The 20,284-nt window shown below is 40.6% G+C and overlaps 1 protein-coding gene across 3 annotated transcripts in view; it reads left to right on the top strand.

Moving 5' to 3' along the window:
• The window catches only part of IL20RA (interleukin 20 receptor subunit alpha), a 34,869-nt gene extending 15,283 nt beyond the window's left edge, over positions 1–19,586 (top strand). For 2 of the 3 annotated variants that reach the window (XM_081829072.1, XM_081829074.1), the window contains 6 exons: positions 4,967–5,102; positions 10,564–10,745; positions 11,778–11,953; positions 12,495–12,639; positions 16,334–16,473; positions 18,689–19,586. In XM_081829072.1, the coding sequence (XP_081685198.1) occupies positions 4,967–5,102; positions 10,564–10,745; positions 11,778–11,953; positions 12,495–12,639; positions 16,334–16,473; positions 18,689–19,480 (1,571 nt within the window). In that variant the 3' untranslated portion in view covers positions 19,481–19,586. The remainder of the gene's footprint in view (positions 1–4,966; positions 5,103–10,563; positions 10,746–11,777; positions 11,954–12,494; positions 12,640–16,333; positions 16,474–18,688) is intronic. The other variant, XM_081829073.1, reaches the window with a different exon arrangement.
• Positions 19,587–20,284: the final 698 nt, after the last annotated feature.

The raw sequence follows: 20,284 nt of genomic DNA, 5'->3' as shown, positions 1-20,284 counted from the left end.
GAGAGAGAGAGAATGAGAGAGAGCAAGCACATGAGAGGGGGGAGGGTCAGAGGGAGAAGCAGACTCCCCGCCGAGCAGGGAGCCCGATGCGGGACTCGATCCAGGGACTCCAGGATCATGACCTGAGCCGAAGGCAGTCGCTTAACCAACTGAGCCACCCAGGCGCCCCATCTGGCCATCTTCTTAAAAGGACACCAGTCATATTGGATTAGAAGTCCTCTTTACTCCAGTATGATCTCCTCTTAACTACTTATATTTGCAACAACCCCACTTCCAAGTAAGGAACCATTTTGAGGTACTAGGGATTAGAACTTCAATATATCTTTTTTGGGGAGGGCACAATTCAACTCATAATAGCACCTAACAAATATTAGTTGAATGGATAAATAAGATGACTCTTGAACTGATGTTTCTCATTAATATAAATGGGATTGACTGTAGTGTATTCTGTAGGGGAGACCAAGAGCTAAAGCCCAAGGCCAAGGCAAAATATATTATTTCTACATCTTTAAGTTTTGGTATGGTTTCAAATTGATAGAAGGCATGTACTCCGCAACTAAAAAAGACACCAGAATAGACTCAAACACATCCTTTTAAAAATTCCTGTTTTTCTAGTCACCATACATTGTCTGAGGATTGTGTCAAAGCAGAAATAGAGTTCCTACTTGCATTCTCCAGGATCAGATATGGGCCAAAATAAAAGAAAATACTCTGAAAGGAAAAGGAAAAGGGTTTCCTAATACAGGGTGTGGTGGGATCTAAAGAAAGGTACTGATGACATCAATATCTAATATTTATTAATACTTAAATGATTTTATATATGAATATCTAGGATAATATGCATTTTTTCATCAGTCTTGTCTTTGTTTAAATTCAGATAAGGATTAGTTTGCAAGGGTAGCAGGTGAGTGAGGAGTTTAACAGTGTGGGTTCTGAACCCAACTCCTCTGCTCACTAGCTGTGTGAACTTGTGCAACTTCTCTGTGCCTCAGTTTCCTCATCTGTATAATGGAGATGATAATGGAGGTACCTTCCAGAAGGCTGTTACGGAAATTGTATGATTTAGTTGTATACAGCACATAGACTTGAGTCAGCTACATGGTAAGGATTCAATAAATGTTAGCCACTCTTTTCATTATATGCTAGCCATTTGCCTCACTTCAACTAAATATGATAACATGTAAAAGTTTTCACAATATTTATTATATTTTTAAAGTCTTATGTAAGTTGGCTTTTATTCATATACTGTATCTACTATTAAAATAAAATCTCTTAGCCTGTCATGAATGGCATAATTTTTAATCATGCCAAAAGACCTCCCATATCCTACTGAAACCAGAACTAACCCAAGGGAGCAGGCAGTCCATATAACTCTTCTTTGCAGAAAGGTCAAACCTCACCATACTAAGAAACATCTATTTCCATTGATCAAAGATAAATCATTAAAATTCCAAAATTAACAACTATTATAAATGATAAAAGTAAATAAATTACTATCAACCCCCCCAATTGATGAATATCCATTTCTAGAAATACAAGCAGAGAGACAAGAGGTGAAGAAAGATTACATGGCTTAATTTGCTCTGATGAGAAATGGTTCAGAAATAGCAAACTATGTCATAACAAGGGATATTTTGTGTGCTGGGGTGACAGAGCTGGGCTGATACCAGAACATGCCCTCCTTTTTCATGGTAGGGAAGCTCCTTGATAATACTTTGATTTATTGACAAGGGAATGATCCCAAACTGATATCTTTTCTGCCTATATATTCAGATAAATAATGTCAATCCAAGAAGAAGACTCTGCAGGACTAAAAGCTAGAATATTCTTTCCCCAGAAATAGTGTACCAAACCATAATATCCATTTTTAAATGTATTTCTATTAAAGGTGTTTACTACTCTGAATCCTTGTCCGTGTATTTACAATGAGTTTAACTAAGCATTTATCTTTTTAAAAAATATCCAAAAAGTTGTCACTGCAATCCCCACTTGCTATTAAAAGGCTAATAAGTTCCCAGTCTTCTCACTGGGTTTTTAATTTTTTTTATAAAGATAAAATCAAACTATTAAAACTTAGAGACCAACCCAGATACAATGTGGGAGAGGATATGCAGGCTGGGAATGCCAGGAGGAGGAGATTATTGAGAGCCATCTTGGAGGCTGGCTACCCAAAGTGTGGAGATACACATGATTTACCCATAACGTAGACTTTTGGAGGTGGTAGCATATGCATTTCACGTTTCCAGTGAAATATATCTTCTTTTCAAAAAATAGAATGACATGAGAAAAAAATGTTTAATGTTTTAGTGTTATTGTCACACTGTTTTCTTTAACCTATTTTGATAATTGACATAACATTTCTAGAGGATCATTAAACAATTATAAAACATGAAGCAAGATGTCTGTTGAACCAATGAACATTAAAGATTGACAGCACATTCCAGAGCATGGTTCATTTCAGAATAGCAAAATTGCTTTATTTCCTCCTAACAATGACCAAAAAAATTAAATTACCTTAACTTGAAATGAGCAACCCATTTTTTTTTTATTCCAGGTTATTTCTTAAAACTGTTTTGGGTATGTTTTAGGCATCTTGAGAATTTTGTCAACTGTTTACTTCCATTAAAAAATAAGTAGAAGGGGAACCTGGGTGGCTCAGTTGTTTAAGCAACCTACTCTTGGTTTCAGCTCAGATCATGATATCAGGCTCTTGAGATAGAGCCCCCACTCCCCATCAGGCTCCGCCCTCAGTGCGGAGTCAGCCTGAAATTCTTTCCCCTCTTCCCTCTCTCTCCCCCCTCTACTCCTCCCCAATGAGCACACTACCATGCTCTCTTTCTGTCTCTCAAAAAAATAAATAAATAAAATCTTTAAAAAAAAAATGAACAGAAATCAGAGGTGTTGAAGATAAAGATTTTTATAGATTAAACATTGGAACATATCTCTGAACTACAATATCTAACATAACTTGTGTTTTATATCTCCAAACTTAAGTTGCCACACACCGGAATATTCTAGTTTCTTATCAGTTAGTTCTGTGGAGCCATGTTTTGGTAATATCTTCCATCCGTGATATTATAATACACAGTCTATTTTAATTTTCATTCTTACAAGATGCTAACCACTCTTCACATGCATGTGTCATATAAACATGTAAAAGCGCAGGTTTTAGATCTGAAAAGACCCTTGGAACTTTTTATGTTAAAAGCGTTCCTCACTTTTGAAGGGTTGGAAAACACAGTGCTTCATGGCTCTGCCTCCCCCATGTTCTCAGTTTCATCCTCAAAACTCTCATTAAAAATCAGAACCTATTGATAGCACAGAGCAGTATTAAATCACTGATAATTATTCATAGCATATGATCTCCAGAAAAAAAGACCCATACCAGTTGATACACGATGGTTCCAGAGAGCTAGAGGGATAAAAATCAAAGACAGACATTGGGCAGGCTGTGTCTTTTTGAGATCTCTGCCCCTACCAGACACATACCCACACAGTGATCAGCTGATAGTGCTTCTCCTTGAGTATTTAACTTTCTTCTTAAAAATAAAACTGAGGTATTAAAAAAAATGATCAAGGTTAAAAGTAGGAGCCATCACAAATATAACATATGCACACATACCCAAACACACACTCAGCAATCTATATTTTGGTTACTCTGCTGCATGTTAAAGAGCTTATTTTGGCTTGGAATTAGGGTTGCATTACAAAGTTTAATTCTAAAGCAAAGAATTGTTTTCTCTCTTTTCATTTGGTTTGTGGAATTACAATACATTGTATAGAGCTAATCTTAGCCAAGGATTACCCCAAGGATAAAACTAATTTCTTTCTCCGACGTTAGCCCCAGCCAATTTACACAAGAATTATGGGACTGTAGCTGAAATTAGACCAGCCTTTGGTGACTTAGCTAAATTTCATTTCCTAAGTTTGGTTTGCAGTATCAAAATTTTTTATTTTCCAAGTTCATTGACTAAAATATGTGTCTTTATGATGAGATCTGTTCTTCATAAAATCTGAATGTTTATAAACCCAGGACTTTGTGGTCTCGCCCATATTTTAATATTTTGATTCTTACACATTACCAATGATTTTTAAAATTTATTTTAATTCAAGGATCATCCTTGTTTTCTTTTATAAGAAACTGTCCTCCACTTTCCTTTTGTCCTTTTCTAGTTTGTTGGTAGTGTCTCAATTCTTTCATTTCTCTACAGAAGTTTCCTACAAATTAATCCTCTAGGATACATTTTCTTAGAGCACAGTTACATGAACATATCAGCATTTGATTAAATATGTTGTCTTCTTTCACTGCTTTCTTTTCTAATTATTGCTTTATTATATACTTTAGTAAAGCTCACTCTAACACCAATCTCCAAAACTTGAGCCTTTCAGGGCCATTTATCCTAAATTTTATTTCTGTATCTAATAAGGGGATCATTTCAGTTATCTGCTGGTGCATTAACAAACTACCCAAAATGGTTTAAAACAATCACTTTATTATTTCTCACAAATCTGAGGGTTAACTGGGGCTCAACTGGATGGTTCTTCCTCTGGTCTCATTTGGAGTCTCTCATGCAGCTTCAGTCTATGGCAGATGGGGCTGGAGTGTGCACAGTGGCTTCATTCCAGCCTCCTGCTTGGAAGGCTGGGCTCAGCTAGGACAACTGAACATTTCCCTCTTTGTGTGGTCTCCAGCAGAGTGGCCCAGGTTTTTACCCTGCAGCTCAGGACTTTCAAAAGGGCAAAAGTAGAAATTGCCAGACCTTCTTAAGACTTAGTCCCAGAGTTACTTCTGCCACATTCCATTGGTTGAAGTGAGTCATCGGGTCAGCTTAGGTTTAGGAGGAAATAGGACATGAGTACAGGAAGGTGCGGCTAATTGGGGCCATGTCTGAAGACTGTCTACCACAGGGGTTGTGTTTTCCTTTTTCTCCATTAAGACCTTGATTCTTCTCTACTCCTTCTTCAGTTCTCTGCATCTCTGGTGGTTTACCCAAGCCTACAAATATTACCTTCTTATCCATTAACATGAGGAATATCCTACAGTGGAGTCCACCCGAGGGCCTACAAGGAGCTGAAGTTACTTATACTGTGCAGTATTTCATGTAAGTTGATTCTTTTCCTTTTGGCTAATTTAAAAACACAAGACTCAAACACCTAGTAACTGTGCAAAGATAAACCATCTATTGTACTAACTAATGGAAAAAAGAGAAGTTTTAGATATTCCCTGCTAAATTTTCTTGGAATGTTCTGTCAGATTAAATTAGAAAACCGTTTCTTGGTGAAGACAGAAGCATTGGGTTCTTAGGTGAGGGAAAGTTAATTAAGTGGGGAAAAGAAGTTGGTCAAAATGTTATTCTGTGGCCGAGAAAACAAGGAGGTCCATCACCTCTGAAATATCCAAACTTATTGGAATAACAGGCATTTTTAAGTGAAACTGAGTGCAGAATTCTGTGCCACCAGCTCTTCCTATTAAAGATAGTAGTGAATGGACATTTTCACATTTCACCTGTCCCTCAAAACTCATTGCAAGCAAGAAAGAATGCAGAACATACAGATGATGCCCATGTTCAAGGAAACAGAGCAAATGGCTAAACCCCAAGCCACAAGCTAAGGAGCGTACAAGCAAAATACTGTGAAATCTAAAGGAAAACAACTGCAGAAACTGGAAGTGAATCTATACTTTCTTAAACACCAACAGTAGAAATTTAATTTTACAAGAATAAATGTCACAGTATTAAGAGGCTTACGTAACAACCTAAGGGTATGGAATCTAAGGATTTCTGCCACCAGAAATTGAGGAAATGTCCCCATGAGCCCCATTTTGGTGCCACAGAATGTCAGAACAGGAGGTGTTGAAAGAGAAATCATGTTCAAGTGACACATTCACTGCAGAGGCCCAGTCGCCCTGGTGAGGAGGGTGCAGGAGGGAGGGGAAGCGATGATGGCTGGGACTAGGGGGACTATGACCTTACTGATGTGTTTTATGGCACATCAGGCTCCTGCCATTCCCAAATGTGAGGGTGGGCAGGCTCTCCAGCAAAGGGATAATATGACTTGGAGAGGAGGTGTGTGACATACCCTCACTCCTATACCCATTTGCCCAATATTCAATAAATAACTGGCCCTGTTCAAAGAGTAATAGTCCCAAAGAATCTGGCATAGCACCTCTCCATTATTACTGGAAGGGAGAAAGACGTACACACACACACACACACACACACACACACACACGTGAAAAGTTCCTGAAAAGTTTTCTCATGGGAATAGAAAAATGCAGACAAATAACTGTTCATAGTTTGAGTCCATACACAACATGATCTCTAATGGTAAATAGGAAGAAAAGAAGAAAGAAAGGGAAAGGAAGGAAGAAGGAAGGAAGGAAGGAAGGAAGGAAAGAAGGGAGGAAGGAAGGGAGGCAGGGGAGAGAGAAAGCAAACAAGCAGGCATTTAAAGAAAAAATTCTAAGACAAGGGTAAGAATTTTTAAGCAAGTGGGCAGACTTAGGGAAGAGATGGAAAATAAAAATGTTATATGAGAGGAAAACCCTATGGCTAACTGATAGTACTTGAGCAAGTGGTAATGACTCTCTGGAGCTGCACATCACAGGTGCATGCTCAGTCTGGGAAAATGTAATAAAAACAGTAGGAAGACCTATCCTGGTGAGTTTACTGAACTTTGAGAAGATAAGGTACTTTGTGACTGTCATAGCAAGAGCAGGGCTCAAGGAGGGCAGAGGGAGGGGGATGATTTCTGTGTGGCAACACGCAACAGAAGACAGTGATACATCCTCTGAGGGAAAAATAGGTGTGATCTAGGATTCTTAATAAGTTCAACAGATGTATTTTCAAGCAAGTGAGATGTCAGGAGAGCCCTCCCCTGAGATCTACTTGATGGGGAGAAAATCACTAACTAAAGATGATATCTGGCTGACAGAGGTAAAGATGAACCTGAAGGAAGAGCTTAGTACTGACGAGATTATTTGTCATTGTGAAAAGACTGATGTATGCATTGAGACCATCTAAGTGAAGAACTGAGACTAAATAGTGATGGGAAATGTGGTTATCAAACTTTCTTATAAATGTTTGAAACCTAAACAATAATATAACAAATTAAAAGGTGGGGAAAGTGTATAAGTATACCAAGTTTCCTAGCAAGAAGCCATTAAATGTGATCTAAAGTGAAAATATTTCATCATCTTGATAACCAAACATTCAATATTTTTCATAAACCATTTTCTTACTTTAAAAGATCTTTTAGGAACTAATATCTCTTGTGGTGATGAAACACTTGAACTACAACAATTCCTTTAATTTCATTTCAATTTCTTTTTCTATTAAAGTTCAAATCAGGGGATGGCTGAGTGGTTGAGTCGGTCAGGCATCTGACTCTTGATTTTGGCCCAGGTCATGATCTCCGGGTCTTGAGATTGAGCCTGGGGTTGGGTTCCGAGCTCAGCGTGGAGTCTGCTTGGAATTCTCTCTCTCCCCACTCGCACTAAATAAATAAATAAATAAATAAATAAATAAATAAATAAATAAATAAATAAATAAAATCTTAAATAAAGTTCAAATCAGGCTAAATTTGCAACTTTGATTAAAACCATATGTATGGTATAATCTAGTTATTGTCTGTGTATGCAGCCATCTAACCATTCCTGTGTGAACAGAGAAGCATAATGAGATGTCCAAAATCATGTATGCCAAGTGTTTCAGGTAATAGGTTTTAGAGTGATTTCTTTCTCTGTTGATTACACGTTTCTGATTGTTGAAGTTAAAAAAAAAAAAAAGTACCCTATTAACAACAACAACAAAAAGGACAAAGTCATTTTTCTCTCTGAAGAAAATATTCTGACCACTAAAGGCAGTGAAATACTTCAGCGGCTATTTACAGTGACTTCATTTATCTAGAACCTCATTTTCATTTTCGAGGAGTTTTTCTGGAAGCTGGTGTTTTAAGAAAGAAGACATCACTCTGCAAAGAAAAATGGCTCTTGAATATGCCTTGGCCTCCTTTCCCATTAGGTGAAGCAAAGAGCTTGCAGTGTCCTCTACATGTTTATTTGATTCTGAAAAGGATAACAAAAAAGTACAGTCATCACAGCTCTGTGAGAGCAAATAATTTACATGGTACAAATTTCCAAAATGAATAAAGAAACTTGGCACGTCGGAAGTCTTACATGCTTGTGCATGTCCAAGATGGACGGAAATACGGAGCTGTGTTTGTCACTGACAGAGCTCCAAGCTCAGCTCCAAGGCCAAACAGTCCTTGGTTTGCAGCCAGCCTGTGAACCTAGCCAGGTAACCTTGGGCAACTTACATAGTATGTTTTTACACTTTGGAGTAAAGTTTGTTTCCAAGTGAAAGATGAAATTTTAACAACAGCTTAAATTCTACCTGCCAAAAGAATTTAGTGCAGAAAATATATAGTGCAATACTGAAACCACAAGATTTGTCACAAGCTTTGGAAAAGTGGTTCAGAATCCGGGAAAGTATTTTCTCCTCCATCAACCTCTGTCATGGGAAGCTGTCCTGCCCTTGGCAGGAGTGAGGGAGGTGGAGGAAAGGGGATCAAATGGGTGATGGCAGTATTTTCCAAACCATAAGTCAAGACCGGTTGATGGACCATGAAATCAATTTTGAGGGACATAGCTAGCATTATTTTTAATGCAAAGGACTGGAATGGTGTGAAGTGGATTGGAATGGAAAATAACTGAATTGATGGTGTGTACTAAAGTTTAAAACGCATCTTATGAAACCTTTGTTTTAATACGTTAAATATATGTATGTTTCTGTGAGCTGGGTCACAATGTAAAATGGGTTTCTTCTTGTGGCTCACAGACAAAAAAAGTATGAAAGCTCTTAGGCAGTGGTCACCACTTGATGGAGAAGTTGGTCAACAAGATCTTATTTGTATTTCTAACGTCTTCTGGCAGGTATGGTTCTTATGAAACAGGCGACATTAGCTTTCAGAAATCTGTTGCCATATTCTGAAAAGAGGAGATACCCTTAAGCTTTGAGAACACTTGATAAAGTCCACATTTCCTCATTCTCAAGACATGCTCTTGCCTTGACTTATATGATGCCTGTTTCTCCTTCTCCCAGTCTAGCTGCTGTTTCTTTTCTTTTCTTTTTTCTTTTTTAGGTAGGCTCCATTCCTAGTGGGGAGCCCAGTGCAGGGCTTGAACTCACAACCCTGAGATCAAGACCTAAGCTGAGACCAAGAGTCAGACGCTCAACTGACTGAGCCCCCCCGGGTGCCCCTTTAGCTGCTATTCCTAACTGTACTTTATACCAACTTTTAAATCTTGATGATCCTGGAATTTTACCCTAGGCTTTGCTTTGGCTTCATGATAATTCCATTCACACCTATGCTTTAAATGAACAGTTCTGTGCCCTTGATTTCAAAATCACTGCCTCCCACTCACCCCTCTCTCCTGAGCCCCAGTGCCTACTGGGCATCCACAGCTGGATATTTTTCACATACCTGAGGTTCAACACGTGAAAAACTGAACTTGTTATCTTTCCTTCCTCCCACCCCTCCTCCCCATTTCCCAAACCTATTCCTCGGTATTCCTTCTTTTGGGGAATGTTACACTGTCCCAGACAGAAAGAGACATCATCCTGAACACCTTCATCTGCCTCATCTCTTACCTCCACTCAATCACCAAGTCCTGTCTCCCCTAATATTTCTTCCTTTTGTCCTGTCATTTATTCCACGGCCACCATCCTTGTCCAAGCCACCGACGTCTTCCAGCTGGACCACTGCAGTATCCCCTCAAGTGCTCCCCAGGCTGCCACTCCTAGCCCACCATGTTCTCCATGCTGCACCAGTTAGCTTTCTAAAACCCCACCATGCCTGCTTTAATGCCTTCCTAGCCTCCCATGCAACCCTGTCTCTCTCACTGGCTCAGCCTGTGGCCCTTCAACTCTCCCTACCTCAGTCTCTCCCACCTGAAAAGTGTTAAAAATATTCCTCCCCCCACCTGCTATGGGTGTTGTGTCTTTAATAAAGGAAAGGAGAAATCAGTATCAACAACCTAGTCACTATCATCACCATCACTATAATTACTGTGGCATGCACTCCAACTTGTGAATTTTCCCTAGACCCTTCATGGCAAGAAGATTTTTAAATTTTATGAGAATGTCAAGGTAATTTTTCTTCCGAGAAAAAAATGACTAATATTTCTTAAAATAGCCCATCAAATTGACCTTCATAGGCATAGTAGACTAAAATCTTACATAATTACTAGAAGAATTGATCACATGTTTTGTAACATTTTTACTGTAGCTCAAGAATAATAATTAAAAAAAAACATGCTTTCAAAATGTACTATCCACATATAATTCACAGAAAGGAGAGGTGATTGCAGAAACTCAGACTCATGCTCCTGAGGTAATGAAAAAAATTGCCAGCAGCAAATGTGGATTCTTTTTTATCTCAATGACAGGCACTTTTGTTGTTCTGAAGTGAAGGTCTGAGCTTCCATTGAGTTTTCTGTAATGACTTTTTTTCCTATTGGAAAGCACAGAGGGTACATCATTATTAATTCAGTTTCTTTCTCAGCAGATATGGGCAAAAGAAGTGGCTGAATAAATCAGAATGCAGAAATATCAATAAGACCTGCTGTGATCTCTCTGTGGAAACTTCTGATTACGAACATCAATATTATGCCAAAGTGAAGGCCATTTGGGAAACGAATTGTTCCAAATGGGCAGAAACTGGACGATTCTATCCATTCTTAGAAAGTAAGTAACACAGTTGTCTGTAAACACAGATAATATCAAGTTCCCCTGACAATCGAGTGTACCGTCTCGGCCTCACCTTCCCGAGAGACCCGTGCTCTGGGGGCTCTGTTCTGCACTCTGTCCCTCAGCTGCTCAAGTGGCCAGCCCACGGTGCTCCACCTCGCTGGGTCTCAGAGTTTCATCTTTACCATGAGTAGTCTTGCTCATTGCCAAACTCAGTGTCTTCTTGTTCTGAACTTGGTAGTGTGATGATGTATTTCTAGGTGTAACTCAGAGTTCAGGCAACATCTTCTTGATGTTTGCTTTTTAAATTTTTCCATCTCTTGTTCTGTGGCTGACTCAGCTGTAGAAGATCCGTTCAGAGCTGCCATAATGAAGTTTACAAGTATTTCTCCGGTCCTAGAGGCAGAACCTATCCTCTGGTGCCCTTCTAGGTCAGATGTCATCAAATTATGTGCTCAGACCAAATGCAGCTTGGCCCCCTTTCCATTTTTCTACAGGCCAAGAGCTAAGAATGATTTTACATTTATATGAATAAGAGTTGCAGCAGAGATCATATGGGCTGTAAAGCCTAAAATACTTCCTGGCTGGACCTTTATGGTAAAAGTTTGTGAACCTCTGTTCTAGATCATTCTACTCACATCTTCAAAGTTATTTAACAGTGCTTCATTCCTCCATGGCTGATTTCCACCACATATCAAATCATATTAATTTTATTTATCACTAACTATTCAAGTCACAGGAGTGTTGTAAACACTTTTAGTTGTATTTACGATCTGTTTATCCATGGGATTAAGCACTAGGTAAATACAACACTTGAACTTTCTGTTTTCATAATGTGTAAGGGAGTGTGAAATAAGTGTTTCAAGATGTGGCATGACTTGGGCTAACCTTAGAGCAATCTGAGTCATCTCAACTAAGGGGGTGGGGGGGGTGCTTTAGGGCTTTGATCCCAGTAGGATTATATTGTAGTTTTATCCATGGTGATTTTTACATCCAAACATGATAACTCCCTCTCCCCTCCCTTTTAAGCACAAATTGGCCCACCAGGGATTGCTTTGACGACAGATGAGAAATCCATTTCCATTGTTCTGACGGCTCCAGAGAAGTGGAAGAGAAACCCAGAAGACCGTTCTCTTTCCATGCAACAGATATACTCTAATCTGAAGTACAATGTGTCCATATATAATACTAAATCTAATAAAACGGTAAGCCTGGAATGGAAGGGGGCCTATAATCTGTGTCTCTTTCTGCAGCCCAGATGCAGGGGAATCTGGAAAGATGTGATATTCAAAGACATGTTAGACAAGATACAGTGGAAGCTGATACGTAGATCTCTCAACAACATCTTTCGGATTTCCCTTACAGACACTCTTTGTCAGTGGGGTCTGATGTTGCTATTGGGTGTAGAACCATTGTCCACCTCACTTTGATGGAGAGCTTCGACTTGCATAACATCTGTCAGTCACTCTGCAAGAGAGAAAAAAATGTCAGCAAGGACACAGGGCGAGGCTGAGCAAGAAATCTGTCCTTATGTTGTTATTTAGACTTGTTCCCAGAATGGTTCCATTTCCTGACCATGCTCTGCTGAGCTAAAGGAAGAGGGTATTAAAAAAAAAAAAAAAAAGCTTGTAGTAATAATGAAGGATTTACTGGTATCTCAGTGTTTTACTTCCTCCTAGAGCTATCTGTCTGGGGTGGTGCTGGAATTCTTTGACTCTAACTGCTGTTTGCCATCCCCCACCCTAGTGGTCCCAGTGTGTGACCAACCACACGCTGGTGCTGGGCTGGCTGGAGCCAGACACTCTGTACTGCATCCACGTGCTGTCCCTCATCCCAGGGTCTCCTCGCCTTGCTCAGCCTTCTGAGAAGCAGTGTGTCCGGACTTTGAAAGGTAAGCTTAAAAAGTTTCAACTGGTCTGAGGAAGGAACTCTGAAGAAACTAGGAGAAGTGTGGCAGGTATAAACAAGGTTTTGCATCGACATGGATGGAACTGGAGAGGGTTATGCTAAGTGAAATAAGTCAAGCAGAGAAAGTCAATTATATCGTTTCACTTATATGTGGAACATAAGGAATAGCATGGAGGACATTAGGAGAAGGAAGGGAAAAATGAAGGGGGGGAGGGAGTCAGAGGGGGAGACGAACCATGAGAGACTATGGACTCTGGGAAACAAACTGAGGGTTTTAGAGGAGACGGGGTGGGGTGGATGGGTTAGCCCAGTGATGGGTATTAAGGAGGGCCCATACTGCATGGAGCACTGGGTGTTATACGCAAACAGTGAATCATGGAACACCCATCAGAAACTAATGATGTACTGTATGGTGACTAACATAACATAATAAAATAAATAAATAAATAATAAATTAATTTTAAAACATAAATAAACAAGGTTTGAATAAATCCATGTCTACCAGAAACAGGTTGAGACAAAGGTAGAAACAACCATCACCAGAAATGCATTGAGCAGCCTGGGACTCTGCCATTGAACTTGGCCAGGATTAGAGTACGTTTGCATCCTCCCGGGGAACTCTCAGCACCTATCCTGATATCTGCTGCTAACAGGCCTCTTCCATGGGAAGAAACAATTAAGAATTTTTACACACATCTTTTTATTTTTTAATTGTAGTCCCTTTCATGAAGAGAAGTTCTGTGGTCTTCAAGAACATCAAGAACATCAAATGTTAGTGCTAGAAACAAAACATTTTCCTAAAAACACTTGAAGACAGCAGCCTTTGCTCACCCTCAAGAATAAAATTACAGGCTCTGCAAGTTGCACTCAGATATCCGTCACTGGCTACACGAACGTCTGGGATCAGCGAATCCACAGTTACTTACATTGCTTCTCTCTCCTTCCTTTTGTCTTCTTCTCATGTTTCCTGAACTTGGCTGAAGATTCTCACTCCTGTTCGGAGACATAGGGTTAGGAGCTTGGCATTTGCTCATTTGTGTTTCCCCAAGGGTCAGAGGACCTTGAACTCAAAACCTGAACATTAAAAATTAACCCTAAAGTTGGCCTTCCTCAAATGGCCCCTCATCTATTACTCTTCCATCTCCCTCTTCCAAACACACTGGCCTAGGAAATTTGTCACCCCTTTTCCCCCAGCCCAGTTCCATCGCCAGCTATGGGATGGCCATGGTGACAGGAGCCCTGCTCTCTTCTTCCCTCACACAGCACAAGATGAAACTGTCCTAAGGAATCTAAAGGGGATATTGTGATATTTGAAAGTGAAAAGCTGTATTTTTCAAACTCTGTCCTTTTATACCTTCCCCTAAAACGAAGGATTCTCTGCCATATGTCAAATAAAACTGAAATGCAGAGCAAGCAAAAGGCAAAACAAAGCAGATTGAAGAAATCGTTTCTGTATTTGGAAAAAGTGCTCTGTTTACTAACAGCTTGATCAGCGGCCAAGTGGTAGGAGTGGATTTCCAGTGGAGATCATTTAAGCAATTGGCAGATTTAAAGCAACTCAAGTACAGATTCCATTAAATACTTCCCGGTAAGAGATGCAGCCAACTTTCTCACTAGTCTAGGACAGGTGACAAAATAAGGAAGTATCTTTTCGGGGTCTGCCGTTTTCCGTGATATCCCAGCTGGACTACCTCTTTTGGGACCCTCTTTGAAAAATACTTCTGCTCTCCACAGTCCCCCATCCCTAAAATATAACTGCAGTTTATTAAGTTTATTGTGGCAAACATGTCCTGCTGTATACTGAGTGCCATCGGTCATTGTTGTCATGGCATGTTTTAATTAGGGCAAGCTCGGTCCAGAGACCAGAGATTGCATTCAGAGGACTAGGCTGAATCGTGGCCTACTCACGGGGTAGGGAATGCTCAGCCAGCTGCGCCAGCTGCACTGTTGTTACACCCTTCCTTGTGGAACCTGGTGACAGATGTGCTCCTCAGGAGCTCTTTGAGTGCAAGAGGCTGCACTTGGACCCCCATACCTAGACTTCTCCCCCTGGCTCTTGTTGACCTCCCTCATTGTCCATGACACTTCCACTCTTTCACTAGATAGTTATCTGGAGAGTGACTTTATTGCTTTGTCTCGGGCCTAGGCATCAAGAGTATCCAAACAACTGTACAGATGAAAGAGCTCCCATGACACTCTCACTGGATTCATCAGTATGTAAAGAATATGCTAGAACTTTTGCCATGTGTGCTAAAGCTCTTCCTTTTTCTACTGCTGCATTAGTCAATATTCTCCAGAGAACAGAACCAACATATATATATGGAGAGAGACAGAGAGATTTATTTTAAGGAGATGGCTCACATGACTGGAGGCTGATGAGCTCAAAATATTGGACAGTCCAGTAAGCTGGATATCCAAGGAAGAGTTACAGTTCTTGTCTGAAGGTAGTCTGCTGGCAGAATTCTCTCTTTCTCGAGGTGGTCACCATTTTTTCTACTAAAGCCTTCAACTGATTGGGTGAAGCAATCCATATTATAAAAAGTAATCTGCTTTACTCAAGTCTACTCATTTAAATGCTAATCTCGGGGCGCCTGGGTGGCTCAGATGGTTAAGCATCTGCCTTCGGCTCAGGTCATGATCCCAGAGTCCTGGGATCGAGCCCCACATCGGGCTCCTGGCTCAGCGGGGAGCCTGCTTCTCCTTCTCCCTCTGCCTCTCTCCCTGCTCATGCTGTCTCTCTCTCTCTCTCTCTGTATCTCTGTGTCTCAAATGAATAAATAAAATCTTTAAAAAAATAATAAATAAATGCTAATCTCATCTAAAAATGCCTTCTCAGAAACATCTAGAATCATGTTTCACCCAATATCTGGCCTAGCCAAATTGGCACAGATAATTAACTATCACAACTTCCAGGATCCTATAGGAGCCCAACAAATAGAAATCAGTCACATTGAGTCCTATTCACAACTGTATAGTCTGATCAATGGCGGGCCAGCACTGCTTTCTTAAGAGCTGTTCACCAGGTCTTTTCATTCCTCTGTGGACTTTTACTTGTCACGAACCTACAGCACAGCAGCACCTGGAAGGAAGTCACTGCCGATCTCAGCACACACCAGCTCAGCGACCTCCCTACACACATCCCAAGCTCCAGGCCTACCCAGAAAGTCTAGCCGACCCACTCAGAGATGGTTCTGTCAGCCACCAAGAAGGTGACGCCACACATTCCCGACTTCTACTGAATATTTGGAAATGGTTGAGTCAAATGAGTGTATGGAAAAGTCAGGGCAGCTTAATAGGATCGTAGCAACAGGGCTTTTTTTTTTGCTTGGTTGAAAGTGTATACGTTGCTGGAATATTAGACACATTTAGCTTCAAATATAAGAACCTGAATGAATCTCACAGCCAGACATAAAATGTTGGAATATCTGCTGATTGGGTTGTTGATGCATCTACACTGTGAGGTTTGCAACAAGTCCAGATGAGTCCCGAAGACCAGCTCTTATCAGAGAATAAGAATTCTGAGACCCTGTATCACTTTTCCTTCAAGCTTCTCAATTTATAAATGAAAAACTGAGCTCCTAATTGTAAGTGATCAGCCCAAAGCCGCCTGACATTGCCAATGTTTTCCCACCACACCGAATCAAAAACTCTCTTTCGCTGTCCTTTTTTTTTTACAGACCAAACATCAGCATTGAAGGTTAAAATCATCTTCTGGTATGTTTTGCCCATATCTGTTACCGTGTTTCTTTTTTCTGTGATGGGCTACTCCATGTACAGATATATCCATGTTGGCAAAGAGAAACACCCAGCAAATTTGGTGAGTGTTTAGTGTGGCAGGAATCATTATAAACCCTCCCTTCCAGGCCAGTACAAAAGGAAGCTCAGACACAGGTCCCTTGTACAGGCAGCGTGGGTTTAAAGAGTGGATGAATTAGAAAACACTTCTGTTACTAGATTCTCTCAGTAACATAACCGAAGAGAAAGAAGCCTCAGCTTTGAAAAGATTTCACGTGTCATGAGCAGATTAGACTAGGTCTTGAGGTACACAAATAAATTTAAGTCGGGATCCATGCTCTTCCAGATGTTCAAGTTAAGTTGGGTACAAGAATTTCAAAATGATACATGAAGGCTATGATGAAAGCAAGCAGCGAGGACTGTGGAGGTACAGGGAGTTACAGGGAGAACATGGAAACCCCGAGTAGGGGGCCAGGAGAAGTTTTACGTCTGGCCTCGCTTAAGAAAGGGGAGAAAGAAGTAGAGCACCTACTGCTGGCAGAAAACCCAGCAGGGACCAAGGTGCATAGATGTTTGGAAAACCACATGATATTGCTGGATCATAGGTTGTTGATGAGGAGCTACAGAAGTAAGACCGGAGAGCGGCTGTTAGGGCCAGGTAATGGGAGAATCGGGTGTTAGTCTAAGGAGTTTGGGCTTTATATTTTCTTGGTAAAGAGAAATCTCTGTAGGGTTTTGAGTAGGCAGCGTCAAGGTCAATATCGTGTTTTAGGTCCAGTTGGATAGTGGGTCTAAGACAATGTTGGAGGGAGTAAGACTAGAAGCAATAAAAGGAGCTAGGAGACTGTGGCGGTTATCCAGGGAAAGAAGGGGAGAATCTAAAAGAGGAGAGTGGGATGTAGAGCTTGAGACAGGCATGGAATGGGAGCACTTTTAGGAGGAAAATGGACAGGACAAGTATTCACAGCAAGGAGAGCAGGAAAATATTAAGAAGGAATAAATATGCTTCTGGAGGGTTTAGAAAGGCTGGGCATATTTTAACAATAAGAATGATTTATTTGCAAATTATTAAAACATGTTCACATAAACATGATGCATGCATGTATTCCTGTTAGTTCGGTTTTAAATGTTTCTCTTATTCTGCCTCCTTTTAGACTTTATTTTTTTTTAAGATTTTTATTTATTTATTTGAGAGAGAGGTAGCGACAGAGATAGCAAGAGAGAGTACGAGCAGGGAGGAGAGGGAGAAGCCCGCTCCCCACTGAGCAGGGAGCCTGATGCGGGACTCAATCCCAGAACCCTGGGATCATGACCTGAGCCGAAGGCAGATGCTTAACCAAGTGAGCCACCCAGGAGCGCTCCTTTTAGACTTTAGAGGGAGCTTCCTACTGGCACAGGGAGACGTTCCTGGGAGAAACATTGAGAGGAGAATTGAGCACATGAGACTTTCTGAAACCAAAATATTATAAAAGAATGAGGCTGAAGAATGAAGCCTATTTTGTAAATATTAAATGAAATCACATCACGGGGTGGACAATGAGGATTCAAACATAAGTCATGACTGGCCATCTCAACAGACACCTTCCACATATCCCCAGCACCATTTTAATCTCAAACCAGTTTTCCTGACATGATTTAGAGTTTCTCTACCAGCCATAAACAGGCAGATGGATTTCCCTTTTTGGCCTCATTATAGTGGGATTAGAAAGGTATATGGGGAAGTAAGTGAAACCATCCCTATTCCTGTGCCTCTTTCCTTCTTTACATCCAGTTTTCACGCCCATCCACATTTCATGTCCAGAGTATGTCCTAACCAGGCCTGGGAACCCAGGTAACCACTGCTAGTTGACAAATACGTAGTCAACAATAATTAACAAAGCAATTTCCAAACTGTCTCACTCAGCCCTCGCCACTTCTCACGTGGCAGAAATTCTAATTTTACACAATTAAAAACTGAGGCTCAAGAAATTAAAAAACTGCCCTGCATTCCATGGGCCAGGGAGGGGGTAGTCTACCCTGATCCTTGGACAGGATACACACCCCTCAGGGACCACTATTCACTTCCATAAGCCTTTGTGTGTGTGTGTGTGTGTGTGTGTGTGTGTGTGTGTGTCTTGGGTCTCTTGCCCCCAGGTGAATGAGATTTTCTGTTTATTCCAAGAATAACTGTCACTTCCATGAGTTGGTAAGAATAGGTCTTTAGAACTAGGTGATGACAGTGTAAGTTCTACTTAACAGCTGTTTTTCTTGTCTCTCTCAAGTGAAAAGGTGAAAACCATTCTCTTCTCTCTTTATAGATTTTGATTTATGGAAATGAATTTGACAAAAGATTCTTTGTACCTGCTGAAAAAATTGTGCTTAATTTTATCACCCTTAATATTTTGGAGGATTCTAACACTTCTCATAAGGATGTAAGTGTAGGGGAAAAAAGCAACCATGTATGGGACCTGAATGAGCCCCTCAAGGACCAGGAGCCACATCAGGAGGAAATGGAGGTGAAACACTTAGGGTATGCTTTACATTTGATGGACATTTTCTGTGACTCTGAGGAAAGCACCAAGGGTATGTCCCTAACCCAGCAAGAGTCAAGGGGCAGAACAATGCCCACAGATAAAGCTGTCGTTGAATACGAATATGCTGTAAGAACTGCTGATGTCTGTGTGGGGCCTGGAGATCAAGAGCTCAATCTGCAGGAGCAGGCATCCCTCCAAGGACAGTTCTTTAAGCAACAGGCAGCTTTGGCAGACCTGGGCTCCCAAACACCACTGCATTCCTATGCCCCTCAGCTGCGAGACTTGGACCAGCTGCTGCAGGAGCACGTGGACACAGCAGAGGAACCAGACGAAGAGTCATCGACCACACTGGTGGATTGGGACCCTCGGACCGGCAGGCTGTGCATACCGTCATTCCCTAGCTTTGAACATGACTCAGAGGGATGTGAGCAGCCTGAGTACAAGGAGCTCACGGAGGAAGGCCTCTTGTCTAAACTCTATGAAGAGCAGGTTCCAGATGAGCCATCGGAAGGAAACGAAGCCTATCTCATGAAATTCATGGAGGAATGGGGATTATATGTGCAAATGGAGGACTAACCCCTGAACTTCCCTTTGCCATACCCCTGCTGTTAAAAGGCACATGAGTTCAAACATAGGAGTGACCAAAAAATAAAGGACGTGGGATGAAAAAAGTTTACTCAGATTTTCTGTGTCCATGAGAATTACTTATTTCTTCTCTATTCTCATAACACTACTTGTTTCATTCTGCCTTATATGGGGGGTTGGTTTATGCATGTGTGTCTCTCACGATGATGATGGGCACCTGGAATGCAGAGGCTGACCCACTGTTTTGTAGGCATTCAAAAAGGTTTGCCAAATTGGATGAAGAATTTACTCAGGTGAGCGTGTATGACCTCTTGGTTGATTATTTTCAAACAAACCTACTTCTGCATTTATTTTCTGAGCACTTACCAAGTGTATAGCACTGTAAAAAAATATTTCATGAAGACCATTCATTTTATAAATACTCCTTTGTTTAGAATTTGGTTGATTGTCAGAGCGATGAGATACTTAAAACATACAAATACCACTAAATTAGTGGTAAGTTGGTGACATTTAAACCCAACCCACTATTCAAACACAATAATCCAAGTTCAGAATGAATAAATCAGGCACAGATCTTGATATTACACATTTTTGGCTACTTAAAGTGGCCATATTAATATGGGAATTATGAGAACTTCTGGAGTGTTAACATAAATGTTATTATTATTTTGTAGTCAGAAAATGTCCTCTCAATAACTTAGTAGGCACTTTTAGTAGGGAACTAACCTGAAAGAAAATGCCATCTTTTGTGCTACATAGTACATTTATTTCTGGAAATGTGTCTTTATTTTTTGT

Source organism: Leptonychotes weddellii, chromosome 8 (genome assembly GCF_054177405.1).
Source record: "Leptonychotes weddellii isolate Sample4059 chromosome 8, ASM5417740v2, whole genome shotgun sequence".
NCBI lineage: Eukaryota > Metazoa > Chordata > Mammalia > Carnivora > Phocidae > Leptonychotes > Leptonychotes weddellii.
The sequence above is the reverse complement of the archived record's forward strand: the minus strand, read 5'-3'. Positions and strand labels throughout refer to the sequence as shown.